General features: G+C 45.0%; 1 protein-coding gene across 3 annotated transcripts in view; it reads left to right on the top strand.

The window, feature by feature from the left end:
* The window catches only part of rev3l (REV3 like, DNA directed polymerase zeta catalytic subunit), an 88,536-nt gene extending 74,910 nt beyond the window's left edge, over positions 1-13,626 (top strand). The window contains exons 17-33 of one of the 3 annotated variants that reach the window (XM_030722202.1): positions 65-257; positions 363-477; positions 861-976; positions 2,356-2,474; positions 4,368-4,486; positions 4,767-4,908; positions 6,837-7,081; positions 7,618-7,726; positions 8,269-8,475; positions 8,713-8,822; positions 9,775-9,889; positions 10,034-10,171; positions 10,416-10,606; positions 11,057-11,303; positions 12,124-12,339; positions 12,530-12,701; positions 12,856-13,626. In XM_030722202.1, coding sequence (XP_030578062.1) covers positions 65-257; positions 363-477; positions 861-976; positions 2,356-2,474; positions 4,368-4,486; positions 4,767-4,908; positions 6,837-7,081; positions 7,618-7,726; positions 8,269-8,475; positions 8,713-8,822; positions 9,775-9,889; positions 10,034-10,171; positions 10,416-10,606; positions 11,057-11,303; positions 12,124-12,339; positions 12,530-12,670 — 2,523 coding nt within the window. In that variant the 3' untranslated portion in view covers positions 12,671-12,701; positions 12,856-13,626. Of the gene's footprint in view, positions 1-64; positions 258-362; positions 478-860; positions 977-2,355; positions 2,475-4,367; positions 4,487-4,766; positions 4,909-6,836; positions 7,082-7,617; positions 7,727-8,268; positions 8,476-8,712; positions 8,823-9,774; positions 9,890-10,033; positions 10,172-10,415; positions 10,607-11,056; positions 11,304-12,123; positions 12,340-12,529 lie in introns of all 3 variants that reach the window. The other 2 variants (XM_030722203.1, XM_030722201.1) reach the window with 2 other exon arrangements.
* Positions 13,627-13,794: the final 168 nt, after the last annotated feature.

The following is a 13,794-nucleotide window of genomic DNA, read 5'->3' as shown; positions in this document are numbered from 1 at the left end:
CTGAACATGAGTTTTTGGTCTGTTGAACCACAAAGATATTGTTTTGTCTCCCCCTCCACTTCAGGTCCAGCACCTGACACTGATGGCCATGGAGCTTCATGCAAGAACCCGCCGTGACCTCGAACCTGACCCAGAGTTTGATCCCATATGTGCCTTATTCTACTGCCTCAGTTCAGATTCTCCCCTGCCTGATGTAGACGGTACCCAGCTTACGGGGGCCATCGTGGTGGACAAAGACCATCAAGGTGGTGGCCAAGGTGAAGCACATGGGGAGTTTTTCCTCTGAGAGTGTGGGGTTAGATCACTGGTTTTAAAGCTACATGATCACTGGCTGTTTTTTTTTTTTTTTTAATTACCCTCAGCAGGATCCAGAGGAAGAGCGCCGCTGCTGGTCAGATCAGGTGTTTCTGGGCTGCAAGTGATATACGCTACTGATGAGAAGATGCTGTTTGATGAGTTGATCACCATCATGAGGAGGTGTGTGTAGTTTGGGGTGGCTGTAGCTCAGGCTGCATGCCAAAGTATCCTTGGGCAAGATACTGAACCCCAAGTTGCTCTCTGACGCAAGCGTTGGAGTATGAATGTGTATGAATATGAATGTTAGACAATAAAAGCACTTAGCTTAGTTACTCATGGAAGTGCTTGTATGAATGTGTGTTAGTGGGTAAATGTAAACATGTTGTATAAGCGCTCTGAGTGCTCAGACTGAGTAGAAAAGCGCTATATAAGAACTAGTCCGTTTACCATTTTATTAAATGGAAAAGGGGGGAGTTGCTGGAGCTGTAGTGCATCACAGGTGGTGGGAGTGTGATTTGCTTTGAGAAATTACCACCTTGTGCTAACACGGTGTGCTCTGTCAGGTTTGACCCGGACATCCTGGTGGGCTACGAGGTGCAGATGCATTCCTGGGGCTACCTCCTCCAGCGGGCCGCAGCACTAGGAGTGGACCTGTGCCAGCAGCTGTCACGAGTGCCAGGTACAGCCAGCCTTTACCTGATTGCAATTTAGCTGAATTCCCATTCAGGATCATCTTTTCATGCACCTCTGATCCATTTTCAGAGCAGCTGCACCCTTGCCTTCCCTTTTCCAATGTGTCAAAAATATTTCTTATTTTATGAAGTCACAGGGAGCCAGATGAGTTTTCATTGCACTGCCAGCACGCAATAGTCTTTCAAGACCCCTCAAGTAAAACTCCACACTGACATTCTTTTGGTCCTTCATAGAAAGAAGAGTCCAGTATTATAATTGAAGACTTAAATCACATCTTTAGCGATTAAACTCTCAAAAACCACAGTGAGATCCATTATCCACAAATGGAGAAAACTTTGGAACAGTGGAGAACCTTCCCAGGAGTGGCTGGCCTACCAAAATTACTCCAAGAGTTCATCAACGACTCATCCAGGAGGTTACAAAGAACCCAGAACAACATTTAAGAACTGCAGTCCTCACTTGGCTCAGTTAAGGTCAGAGGCATCCGTGGGAGCGCTCCAAGTTAAAACCACTGCTGACCTAAAAGAACACAAAGGCTCGTCTCACATTTGCAGCTTTGCTGCTTCAGGACGACTTGCTGTAATTGATGAAACCATGAATTCTGCTCTGTACTAGAAAATCCTGAAGGAGAGCATCCGGTCATCAGTTTGTGCCCTGAAGCTCACTTTGGTTATGCAGCAGGACAAAATACACAGCAGGTTTACCTCTGAATGGCTAAAAAAAACCAAAGCAAAACCAAATGCCAGTTTTGACTAATCAAAGTCTGAACTTAAATCTATTTGAGATGGTTTGTGTGACCTTAAACAGGCCGTTCATGCTGGAAAACCCTCCAGTGTGGCTGAAATAAAACAATTCTGCAAAGAAGGGTGGGCCAAAATTCAAAAAGTGTACAAATATGCAAAAAACTAAGAAATCAGGAAGAGAGCGAATAGTTTTTATGGCACTGCATGTACAACAGCAGAGCTCACTCTGCCAAGTTTCATTAGTAATTCATAGTTTAGTTGTGAATTTCCATCTTTAAATGTGCTGGTGACTCATCAGGGTGAATCCATAAATAGAAGCTGGTACTTGGTAAACGTCCAGCCACATATTAAACATGTGCAGGACTCTGTATCCCTATCTGCCAGTGTGAGTTTGGCTAATGAAAGCAGACTGAGGGTGCGCGTGTGTGCGTGTGCGAGCGAATGTGTGGCCTGGTTTTTGTGTGAATGAGTCTTGATACAGCGCTGTGTGTTTGTGCGTGTGTCTGTATAAGTATGTGAGTGTGTGTGTGTGTGTGTTTGTGTACTCGAGCTGAAAGGAGAGCCTCTGGCGGCTTCCCTCCTCTGTAATTGGCTGTCTGTCTGGCTCTGTGCGTGTCCTCAGGTGACTCCAAAGAGAACCGCTTTGCTGCAGAGAGGGATGAGTACGGAGCCGACACCATGACGGAGATCAACATCATCGGACGCGTCACTCTCAACCTGTGGAGGGTGATGAAGACTGAGGCAGGTGTCCCAGCATGACCCCCACACGCAGCTTTAGCTCGTGACCTATTTTCATTCCACTTGTTTTTCCAGCACAGCTTCCACTGTTTTTCTGTGCCTCTTCATTTTTTTATAGCATATCAATGTTTTGAGTAAACTATGAAACAAAATCTTTACATTTCACAGTAAGAATACCAAGAATACACGGGGATTCCCTCAGTCAGTCAGCACACTGCTCTACAGTGGCCACTGCAGTGTGTGATCAGGTTATAACCTTATAAAAATACTTGACTGGTCTAATTTGACCCATTTTTAAATAAGCTTTTAAATAATCTTTGAAGTGAAAATTTTTCCATGGAGTAATATGTGAGTGGGTTTGGGACTGATCCCAAAAAACCTGAGATGTGTGTAGATGACTGAGGGCAATAAGGCCTTTGCATCACAGCTCGGTAATAACATGGTGATTCAAAGTTAATGGTTTGAAACTGATGTTTTTATTTTTATTTTTGGTGGGATTGTGACTCTTTTATTGTGTTGTGGATAAAACAGTAGCCCCGCATGAATCGGCTTACGGGGCAACAAAGTTTCAGTTCTGTTAAATAAAGCAAAACCAGAGCTGAAGTAATGCCAAAATGATTCAGCTGGCATCTTCTCCAAACTTTAGAAACAAAGGCAGCTAATTCGGGCAGGTGTTGTCGTTTCTACATCCACGAGTAAGCGGGGTTACGTCTGGGTCCAAGGATCGGGCAGTCGCCTTCAAGCATTTGGTGACAGCGAGTGCAGACGTCCAGGAGCGTTGCAGTTTTAGCTGAAGGACCGATGAGTTTATGCAGTGTTGAAGCATCCGTCCTTCCACAATTCACAAGAATCGCTGTATTAATTATTGGTCAAATTTAGTGAAATGAAATTAATTTGTCCTCAGTGGACTTTAATAGTCAGTTAGTGAAGCGGTAACCAATGACAACAAGCCTTACAACTGTTACAGTATCCTGTGGATTAGGATGGATGGGCCGCTATATCATTGAGGTTCTGGTTTGCTACCACACAGACTCGTCCATGAGACGCCACAGTTCACTAACGATGCATCCGTCCTTAAGGCGGGCTTGAACTAATACAACAGGAGGGACTGCTTGCCTGTGCAGCAGTCGGTGTCACAGCTGGGTGGAATCCGTCACTGTCAGTGCACCAAAACTATTTTGGATTTCATTCAGAATAAATTTTTCTAGAACATTACAGTTTATCCTAATTCACCCAGTTTGCACAGTCTGCTCCTGCTGGATGTTTCAGACGCCTAACGTTAAAGGAGAGGGAATGGATTCCTGTAAGCGGCTAAAGAGCTTCAGTTTCTTGATGGGTTTGTGGGTTCAGAGCAGCAGATATTACTGATTTGAATGCATGTTCTTAATTTGGGTTTAACAAATTGTCTTCCAGCCATTTTTCTTCAAATCTATAAAGTATCATGTGTGTATGTGTATATAGTGTCCTCAACAACAGCTTTCATTCCTTACTTAGCAAACCTTGCAGCAGTCTTATCCTTTCACAATTTCTCCTGATTGATCAGCGAATCCATGTTGGCGCTCTGTGTTTGTTTGTTTTGTGATTAATTGTCTCGAGCTTTCTGGTTTCTAAACATTCTTCGAAGTTTCTGAATCGAGTCTGTGGTGAAACTGTTCGCAGCTCATCCACAAAAAGGCCAGAATGTGTGATTAGTGGTCACATGTAGACACTTTAATCCTAAGTAAGCGAAACGTCTGCTGGAAGAGATTCAGAGTTTTGGTTTAAACAGGGAAAGTTTTACCCTCTGTGCTACTCTTTAACCTGCTTTAATACACGCTGTTGTTATGAGTTTGTAAAAGTCGTGGAGATGCACTTTTGAAGAAAAGGTCTAGAGAGCAGTTTTTCTCTTTCTTCTAGGTGACGCTGAACAACTACACCTTTGAGAACGTGGCCTTCCACGTGCTCCACCAGCGCTTCCCTCTGTACAGTCCCCGCACGCTCTCTGACTGGTTTGACCACAACACAGACTTGTACAGGTTTGTGCCAAACACGGCGACCTTTTTTTTTTTTTTTTTTTTTTTGGACACGTTCTCCACATTCTGTCCGTTTTCACTGGAGCCGCCGAGATCTGCTGTGGTTTGAACTTAAAAGTGGATAAACTGAGAATCAAACTTAATAGCATGCTTCAGTTAAATGAAAAAATGTAGCAGAAGGAACGTTTGAGTTTCTTATATAATTTGCTCTTTCATTGAAACTCCGTCTGTATCTCTGGCTTCCAAACAGCTTTTTATAACGATGCCGTGTTTGTCGCTATAGGTGGAAGATGGTGGATCATTATGTGAGCCGTGTGCGTGGATCCATGCAGCTTCTGCAGCAACACGACATCATTGGCAGAACCAGCGAGCTGGCCAGGGTGTTCGGGATTCAGTTTTTCCACGTTCTGACTCGAGGATCACAGGCATGCGCGCGCGCACACACACACACACACACACATTATTCAGTCATTTAATTTCAGTTGTCAGATAGCCGAGTAGGAGACGCAGGTAGGGCATTTCTAGTAGAACACCTGTAAAAAATAAATAAAAATAAATAAAAAAATGAAAGAAGTTCTTGGGGAAAACAAATTCCTGAACTGTTTCATAAACAGCTGTACAAGTTTGTGGTTCCATTTGAATCAGCTGAGGTGGATCTATGCTGGTTGGCTAATACTCAAATATTCAGGCGGATGAAGTCACTTTTGACGTTCTCCGTATGAGGTAACTGCAGATTTCCACATTTGCACTATGACTCCATATAATTCAGCACTGTGTTGAACATGTTTGCCGTGAACATCAGGAACGTGGTTCAGGTCCTTCAGAGCAAGCCTTAGCATCAGCTGCTCACTGCTGTGTGAGGAGTGTTTTTAACCATCTGCTCCTTTGGAACCTGAACAGTAGACCTGGAGCAATCAGCTGTTTTTCACTAAAGGAACTCTTACACAGTTTTTGGTGGCCCATTTTTATATGTGCTCCCACCACAGGATCCTCCCCTGTAGGGCTTAACCCCCTCTACCTGAGACAGGTACTTCTCATTATCCCTGAGCTCCTGTGTGGAACTGAATGCTGATTGGTTCAAGTCCAAGATGACCACGTTATCAGAGCACAGTTCAGTGTGCTGCAGCATGAAATCCATCAGTGGGCTACAGGCAGTAAAACTGATGAGTCTCTTCATGTCAAAGGGATCCTGAGGAGTGAGTTAAGATGCTCAGAAAGCAGCATCAAAGCATGTTGCAACGCTAAAGCTGCACTGATCAACATTTGGGTGTCAACAATGGATCAAATTAGTGTGTGTAATTTGAAAATTGTCAGATAATTATCATCTGTGGAGATCTTTTTAATCCTCTGTTGGCTTAGCATTAGGCTGACTGTAGAAGAGCCAGAGCTGTGCCGATTGCATCACTGGTGACCGCCGCACAGATTTCTGTACAAACTCATCCTGACTCGCTCTCACGTCATGCAGTCGTAGCCTCAGAGCATAATGGGAACCTGTTAAAGGATCAGGTTCACTAAACAGTATGACATTTATACTGTTAACAGAATAAATGTGTGGCTGACGGTGATGTTCATCAGTCAGGATATAATATCACAGTTCTGGACTGTCTTGGACTGTTGTGATTTAAATATTTCCCAACACAAAAACAATGCTTATTAGAGAGTCTGCTCTGCAAACCGAGTTAATGCTGCGCCTGTGTAACATTTTAACAGGCTGCAACCTGATACTGATAACACTAAATCAGATAACCAAATCAGAATCGGCTCCAGCAGGATATGAGTGTTTCTGACTTCCTGCACCGACTGAATGCAGCTGGAATCTGTTCCACTTGATTGCAGCTGCTTCACCTGCTCTCAGACGCTTTCCAGGAGAGCTGCAGACTTTGTGTAGTCTCAGTTTGAAGGAAGGCAGCGTAGTCCTTATTCTTATTGTTCTCTTTTTATGAAAGTTAATGAACTATATTTAGTAATATATTAATTTTCAAAATGATATGCAGAACAGAGAGTGCATTTATGAGTACATGGAGAGAAAAGAGGAATAGACACAGACCATGTGACCACTTATGTCAGCATCAGATGAAGCAGATGAATTATATTTTTTTCCCTATAACAATAACAGAGAGACTAAATCACTGCAGCTTATGAACTAAACAGAGTTAAGCTCTGGGTTTACTCCATCGTACTCAAACACATGACTGGGGGGGTTGGTGGTTCAATCCTTGGCTGCTCCAGTTTCTATGCCAAAGTATTCTTGAGCAAGAGATTGAACCCCAAGTTGCTCTCCATTGGAGAGTGAATGTGTGTGAATGTTAGAAGTCCTTTTCAAACTTTCTTCTTTTCCTCCTCTTGTCCTCAGTACCGTGTGGAGTCCATGATGCTGCGCGTGGCCAAGCCCCTAAACTACATCCCAGTGACCCCCAGCGTGCAGCAGCGTGCCCAGCAGAGGGCACCGCAGTGTATCCCTCTGGTGATGGAGCCCGAGTCACGCTTTTACAGCAACTCAGTGGTCGTGCTGGACTTCCAGTCGCTCTACCCTTCCATTGTCATCGCATACAACTACTGTTTCTCCACCTGCCTTGGCCATGTGGACAGCCTGGGAACGTAAGGACATGACAGGCCCACACAGCTACAGCATGTAGGGAGCTCGCTCAGGCTGCACGTCTGCCAGGAAAATCTCCCTCTGGCAGCACCTTCCTCCCCTCATTATTTTTAATGGAACAGACACGCTGAGAGCTCGGCATGTTGTTCACAGCTCAGGGCAGCAAGCAGCGCAACTTAAGGCTGAGCTCAGGTTTTCAACAGGATTTGTGTAGTTGCATAGCAACAGCAAGGAGCCATGAACACTTCTTTCCAACATGCATATGTCTGCTACACCGAGGGAACACAAAAAGAGCGGCGTCTGGCAGGCGTGCACGGGCTTCATTCTCAGCAGAGGAGAAATTGGCAGATCAGCTCAGAGGGGAAGCTGTAAAATGCAGCAGTTCAGTTTTTTACCTCACAGTAGCTTCTGTTTTACAGTAAAATTCACTTCATGAGAAAAAAATGTTCTAAGTGATGGTTAGGTGCCACTTTGATAAAGGATGAGAATTTATTTATTTGTACTATTTTTTACTATTTTTATTCATTTTCTGTCTCAGGCCCGATGAGTTTAAGTTTGGCTGCACCTCCCTGCGAGTTCCTCCCGAGCTCCTCTACCAGCTGCGCAACGACATCACCGTGTCACCCAGCGGCATCGCCTTCGTTAAGGTACAGCACCCTGTGACCCTCCTTGCATCCTTGTTTCTGATGCTGCCACACCAGCAGGCTGCAGCAGAGAACCGCACACTCGCCACCACACACTGATAGAACATCTTCAGCATTTTACTGCAGATGTCAGGAGATCTTAGTTTTCTAAACAAAGAGAAGCTCCGCCCCTTTCTGTGCAGTTCATCAGTCCGGTTTAATATCTAGGAGATATTTATATTTTGTTGCCACCCCACAAACTAGAAATCCTTTTTGCACATGTCAGTGTGGGATCGGTTTATCACTGGGGAAATGTTCAAAGATAGTTTGATTGGGAAATGATCTCATGTTATGTTTTATAATGATTTCTTTGTTTCCCTGGCAACAAAGACAAACGACAACCAAAACAAAATGTTAAAAAAAAAAAAATTTTTACCCGTTGGAATCGAGTATCTACCAAACTGTTAAACAACAGGATGAGAGTCATGGTAGAATTTTGGTGCATCCCTCGTTTGTATTTCTGCATTGTAAACATTTTAAATGGGCGGAGTTTTCTTTGTTCCCAGTCTTCGGTGCGTAAAGGTGTCCTGCCCAGCATGCTGGAGGAAATCCTCAACACGAGGATCATGGTGAAGCAGTCCATGAAGACCTACAAGCAGGACAAAGCCCTGCTGAAGCTGCTGGACGCCCGGCAGCTCGGACTCAAGCTCATCGCCAATGTCACTTTTGGATACACCGCTGCCAACTACTCCGGACGCATGCCCAGCGTGGAGGTAAGCTCGTCAGCAGCTACTGTGAGGTCTCTGCACCGTGCGCTCCCAGTAAGATGCTGTAATCCACTAAAATGTGTTCTTTAAAGCAAATCTCAGTGGAAAACTGTGATAAACTATGTGTTGTTCTTTGGGAGAAACACAATGGATGACACCACAAATGAATGTTGCTGTGAATCTAGCTGTAACCACTCTGTTAAAAGTCACTGCACCAATACTTATTAAATCTGCTCTGACCAGGTTGGAGACAGCATTGTCCACAAAGCCAGAGAGACCCTGGAGAGAGCCATCAGGATGGTTAATGAGACGAAAAAATGGGGAGCGCGTGTTGTGTACGGAGACACCGACAGGTAAGCAATGTTACGAGATGATATTCAAAAAAGTTTCTCTAGGATGTAAATAAATGGTGCGTGTGGCCTGTGTAATATTTGCTAAGACCTCTGCGAAGGCGCCGCTACTGCAGAAGAGTAGCAATGCCAAATGGCACTGTGGCAGACAGCAGGCTGAGTCCTGGCTTGTTGCAGTGCAGACCTGCCACCCGTTACAAACCAAAAACACGACCGTGGAGGTCCTGAAGTGTGGAGCTGTTCTAAGCAGGGCGGTGAAATCATTTTGCTTTGAAGAAGAACGTTTTTTTTAAAAGAAAATTTCACATTGTCAACATTTAAATTGTTGTCTTTTTCCTGTTTTTATTAAATATAGACTTTCAATAATTTGCAAGTTTTTGCTTTGTCAGTTACATTTTACACAACTTGTTGGGCACAGGCTCGTCATACTCGTGTGTATCCTCACTTTGGAAATCTATAGTCACCGTTCAATCATCAGCACAACAAGCAGGGTTACAGGTTGTCAGAGTTTGTTGACACCTTCGTTGTTGTTCGTTGTCACCTGAGGAGCTGTTGCTGTATTTGGCAGCAAATGATTCAGATAGTTTCTACTTGCAGAGTCTCAGAACAAGTGTGAAGTTTTAAACTGCACAAACCAACTGTTTGGCTCTTTTACACTTTATGAAATTAAATGGCTTCAGCTGGGAGATAAAAGAGTGGTGTGCTACTCGCATATTTGACACACTTTCTTCCAGGATTCACTCCTCTGCACAGGATGTGTTCGGGCTCAGAGCCAAACAGGCAGGTTCGCTGGTTAATGCGTTTCCATTATCAGAGCTCTAATGGCCGGCTCAACATTCATCACACTCATCAACTGACAAATTCTGCCACTGAAGTAACACTCAGTATGGATTGTTTGATCAGAATTAGTAATGAGCTCTGTGTGTGTGTGTGTGTCCCTGTGTGTGTTTGGCAGCATGTTTGTTTTGCTGAAAGGAGCCACCAAAGAGCAGGCTTTCAAGATTGGCAAAGAAATTGCAGAGGCAGTGACCGCAACCAACCCCAAGCCTGTCAAGCTCAAGTTTGAGAAGGTATACACACACACACACACACACACACCCCTCTCTCTAGCAGCTGTTCACTTTGATTTAGATTTGTGTTTTGTATTTTCTTTCTCCATCTCCACACATTAGATGTAATTATTTATCTGGTGTGTGTGTGTGCGTTTGTGTCAGGTATACCTGCCCTGCGTGCTGCAGACAAAGAAGCGCTACGTGGGCTACATGTATGAGAGCCTGGACCAAAAGGAGCCCGTGTTTGATGCCAAGGGGATCGAGACGGTGCGCCGTGACGGCTGCCCTGCTGTTTCCAAGGTAACAGGCAAACCGTGCTTTCCCCTCATTTTCACTGAGCTTTGCACCAATCAGAGCCGTGCCACTCTTGTTCCCGCTCTCGTTTACTCAGACCGCTTCATGTGTATCAGGCAGGGAAAAGGTTGCACACAGTCAGATTATCACAACAGGGTGACTCACACATTAACACCTTCCTTATATTTCCAATAAATCATTTTATATTTATCCTCTGGTATGTTTATTCTTTTACTCATTTGCTCCTCAGATTCTGGAGCGTTCCATCAAGCTGCTGTTTGAGACACGTGACATCAGCCAGGTGAAGCAGTTTGTGCAGCGTCAGTGCATGAAGATCCTGGATGGCCGGGCCAGCATGCAGGACCTGACCTTTGCCAAGGAGTACCGGGGCAGCGGCTCATACCGGCCTGGAGCTTGCATCCCATCGCTGGAACTCACCAGGTGGGGTTCTGTGTGTGTGTGTGTATATTGCCAGAATAGAGGAAACGTCAGGATTATGGCTTGGATGAATGTTTGCTTGTTGGCTCGGTGTGTGTGCGTGTGTGTGCGTGTGTGTGTGTGTGTGTGTGTGTGTGCGTGCGCACTTGCGCTGCAGAGAGCAGGGTGGTAAGTAAGAGCTTGCTGTCAGCTACAGTTACAGTACTCAGTGTGAATCCAATTAGTCCTTCCTCACTGTGCTCATTGTCTGGCTGCACTAGCCTGTACAGTACCTGAGTGTTGCTAGGCAACCCAGTTTTTAACGGGTGGAAAAATAAAAGTGATTTTTAGATGCACAAGGAAGAAGCAGCATTTCTGAGGCCTGCTTCAGTTTGTTTTTTTTCTCAGAGCAGCAGACGTTCTTTCTGCGTGTTACTCCATCAGTTCCTGCATTTGTGTTTTGCTTCACCTCAGACGGATGATGGCCTACGACCGACGGCTAGAGCCGCGTGTGGGCGAGCGGGTGCCCTACGTGATTGTGTACGGAACACCCGGCGTGCCCCTCATCCAGCTGGTCCGCCGGCCCACCGAGTTGCTGCAGGACCCCGGCCTGCGCCTCAACGCCACCTATTACATCACCAAGCAGATCCTGCCGCCGCTGGCTCGCATGTTCCAGCTGATCGGAGTGGACGTGTTCAGCTGGTACCAGGAGCTCCCCAGGGTGAGCAGGACAACTTGCAGAAACGACCGGCCGTTGTGATTTTGTTTGTGTGTCGCCACTGCCATCATGAAGCAGAGCAGCAGCAGTGGAGACAATAAATACATTCCTGTGTACCACACAATAAAAACCCTCAGAACATAAAAATTAAAGGGACCATTATAACGACCCAATCAGCTCAATATGAAGTTTGGAGAATTCATTAGATTAATTATCATCTAGCTTTGACTCACTGTGGGAAGTCAGGGTCGCCCTTTGCTTCCACTCATGTCAAACAGCCTGTCGTTCAGAGAGAACAAAGGATAAAGAGAGATGTCTTCTGCTTCCTGCTGATGATTAACTGCCTCAAACTGCAGCGCTGCTGCCTCGGTCTTTGTTTCAGTATGAAGTCAACTTCTGTCTGACAAAGCACAAGCGCCATCTGCTGGCCGGGCAGCTAATCACAGTCAGGAGCATTAACGGTCCTCGCTGTAGTGCCACTGACTTTACTTATTTTATTTGATTCTTTTTCCAACAGGGTAATCACATAGGCACACAGACCCATGTGTGTGTGTGAATGTGCATTATAGAAAGTAACCTGGCATCTTCAGTCTCTGATTCTTCAGCATTCTGTTGATGTTTGGCAGGATAACAAACCTCTGATTGATGCTCAGCTCTTTTTTTCCTCCAAAGCATCAGGATCATGTGGTCCACATTGTTTTGATAAGGGTGCTGCACATACTTGCATCAACTACAGTTAAAGAGCATTTGTATTCAGTCCATGTGTCTGCATATAGAGCAGCAGCAGTGATCAGTGTTTTGAGCATCGCTCTTTCCTCTCCAGATCCAGAAGGCGTCCTGCTCCTCTGCAGTGGGCGGGGAGGAAGCAGGGAGGAAGGGAACGATTTCCCAGTACTTCACTACGCTTCACTGCCCCGTGTGCGATGAGCTGACCCAGCTAGGCGTTTGCTCACAGTGTCGTGCTGAACCCCAGCGAGTTGCTGTGACACTCTATCAGGACATGAGACAGTGGGAGAGTCAGCAAGAGCAGCTGCTGAAGGTGAGAAGTTGAGGATACACAGATTCTTATCAGCTCGTTGCTAGTCTTCATTAGTTGTTGTCACAGATATTACACCATCAGAACAGCATCTTCCCTTCCAGCTGGAAGAGCAGGTAGCAGCAGTTAGTGTTTCGAGGATGTAAACCATAGCTCAGCCTCACTGGTAACTGCTGTCTCTGTTTGTGTGCAGATCTGCAGGAACTGCAGCGGCTGTGCTGAGCGCCAAGTTCCCTGCGTGTCCCTCGACTGCCCCGTCCTCTACAAGCTGTCCCGAGTAAACAGACATCTCTCGAAGGCCCCCTACCTCCGTCAGCTGCTGGAGCAGTTCTGATTGGCTCCACCTGCTGATTTGGTGCTAATTGGTGTGTCTCAGCCTCCCATCTTAGTGTTTGTCCATTTGGTTGTAACAGTTTCAATGGTGCTTTGATTGAGCCCTGACGGGTTTTCTCATTTTGTCTCGTAAACTGTTATCAAAGTATTTTTTTTTTTTTTGAGTATGGAGACTGTTTATTTCAGGAACTCTTTTGGGGAGGCCGTGTGTTCGTCGTCATGCTCATTTGCTGCCATCTCCATTAGCTGCTACGGGCCGAATGAAGCCGATCTGTTTGAGGACAGCCACAGACGGCCTGTCACAGAACTGAGTGCAGTCCAATCAAGGACCGTGTGTCGTACCGTGTATCCGCTGTAGCTGGTTTTTAAAGATCTTCTTATATTCAGAGACAAACTACACTCAAACCACTAACTGACTCTTTCTCCTTTTTTATACTGACTGCAGTCTTTTGTAAATAGTTCCTGTACAGCTCCATCTACAATCTCACTGTGCATTAAAACAACTACAGCTCCAGCCATGAATGCAATCAAATCAGTTTCCTGTGTTCTCTTGAAGGGTGCCATTTTTATGTTCCTTTAACTTTCGCTGTGTCGATGTCCACTTTGGCAGATTCGACAGTTCATACTACAGAGTATGGGAACTGGAAAGCTTTTTTTTTTTTTTTTTTTTAAATCTGGGACTGTTGCAATACTGTATTTTGATAATTTATGTCATGAAGAGTATTATTTCCTTGTGCATATATGGTTTTGTGTACGTTTCCAAAGTTTACTGTGCAAACCCGTCTTCATACTACATTGAAATCTGATCGTCAGCTCCTCCCATACATACAGCCGTACACAGGATCTGTGGATTTGTAAAACTGTAAAAAATAAAGGAGGAGGTGCTTTTTGTTTGTTTTTAATGGATACTGCTGTGGGTGAAGGTTTGAGATTGATATAATAAAAGAAATCAATGTATGAAAATGCCTTCTTTCACTGACGCAGGGGTGTAAGAAAATTTAGAGGAATCACAGCAACAAGTGACACGACACATTACAGCATGAGACCCAAAACAAAATGCAGTCTTAACAAAAGTGCAACAGAAAATAACCACACACTGTACAACTCGGCTCATCGCACATCTGC

This window comes from Archocentrus centrarchus, chromosome 24 (assembly GCF_007364275.1).
Source record: "Archocentrus centrarchus isolate MPI-CPG fArcCen1 chromosome 24, fArcCen1, whole genome shotgun sequence".
Classification (NCBI taxonomy): Eukaryota; Metazoa; Chordata; class Actinopteri; order Cichliformes; family Cichlidae; genus Archocentrus; species Archocentrus centrarchus.
Note: the sequence above shows the minus strand (reverse complement) of the source record. Positions and strands in the feature narration are given on the sequence as shown.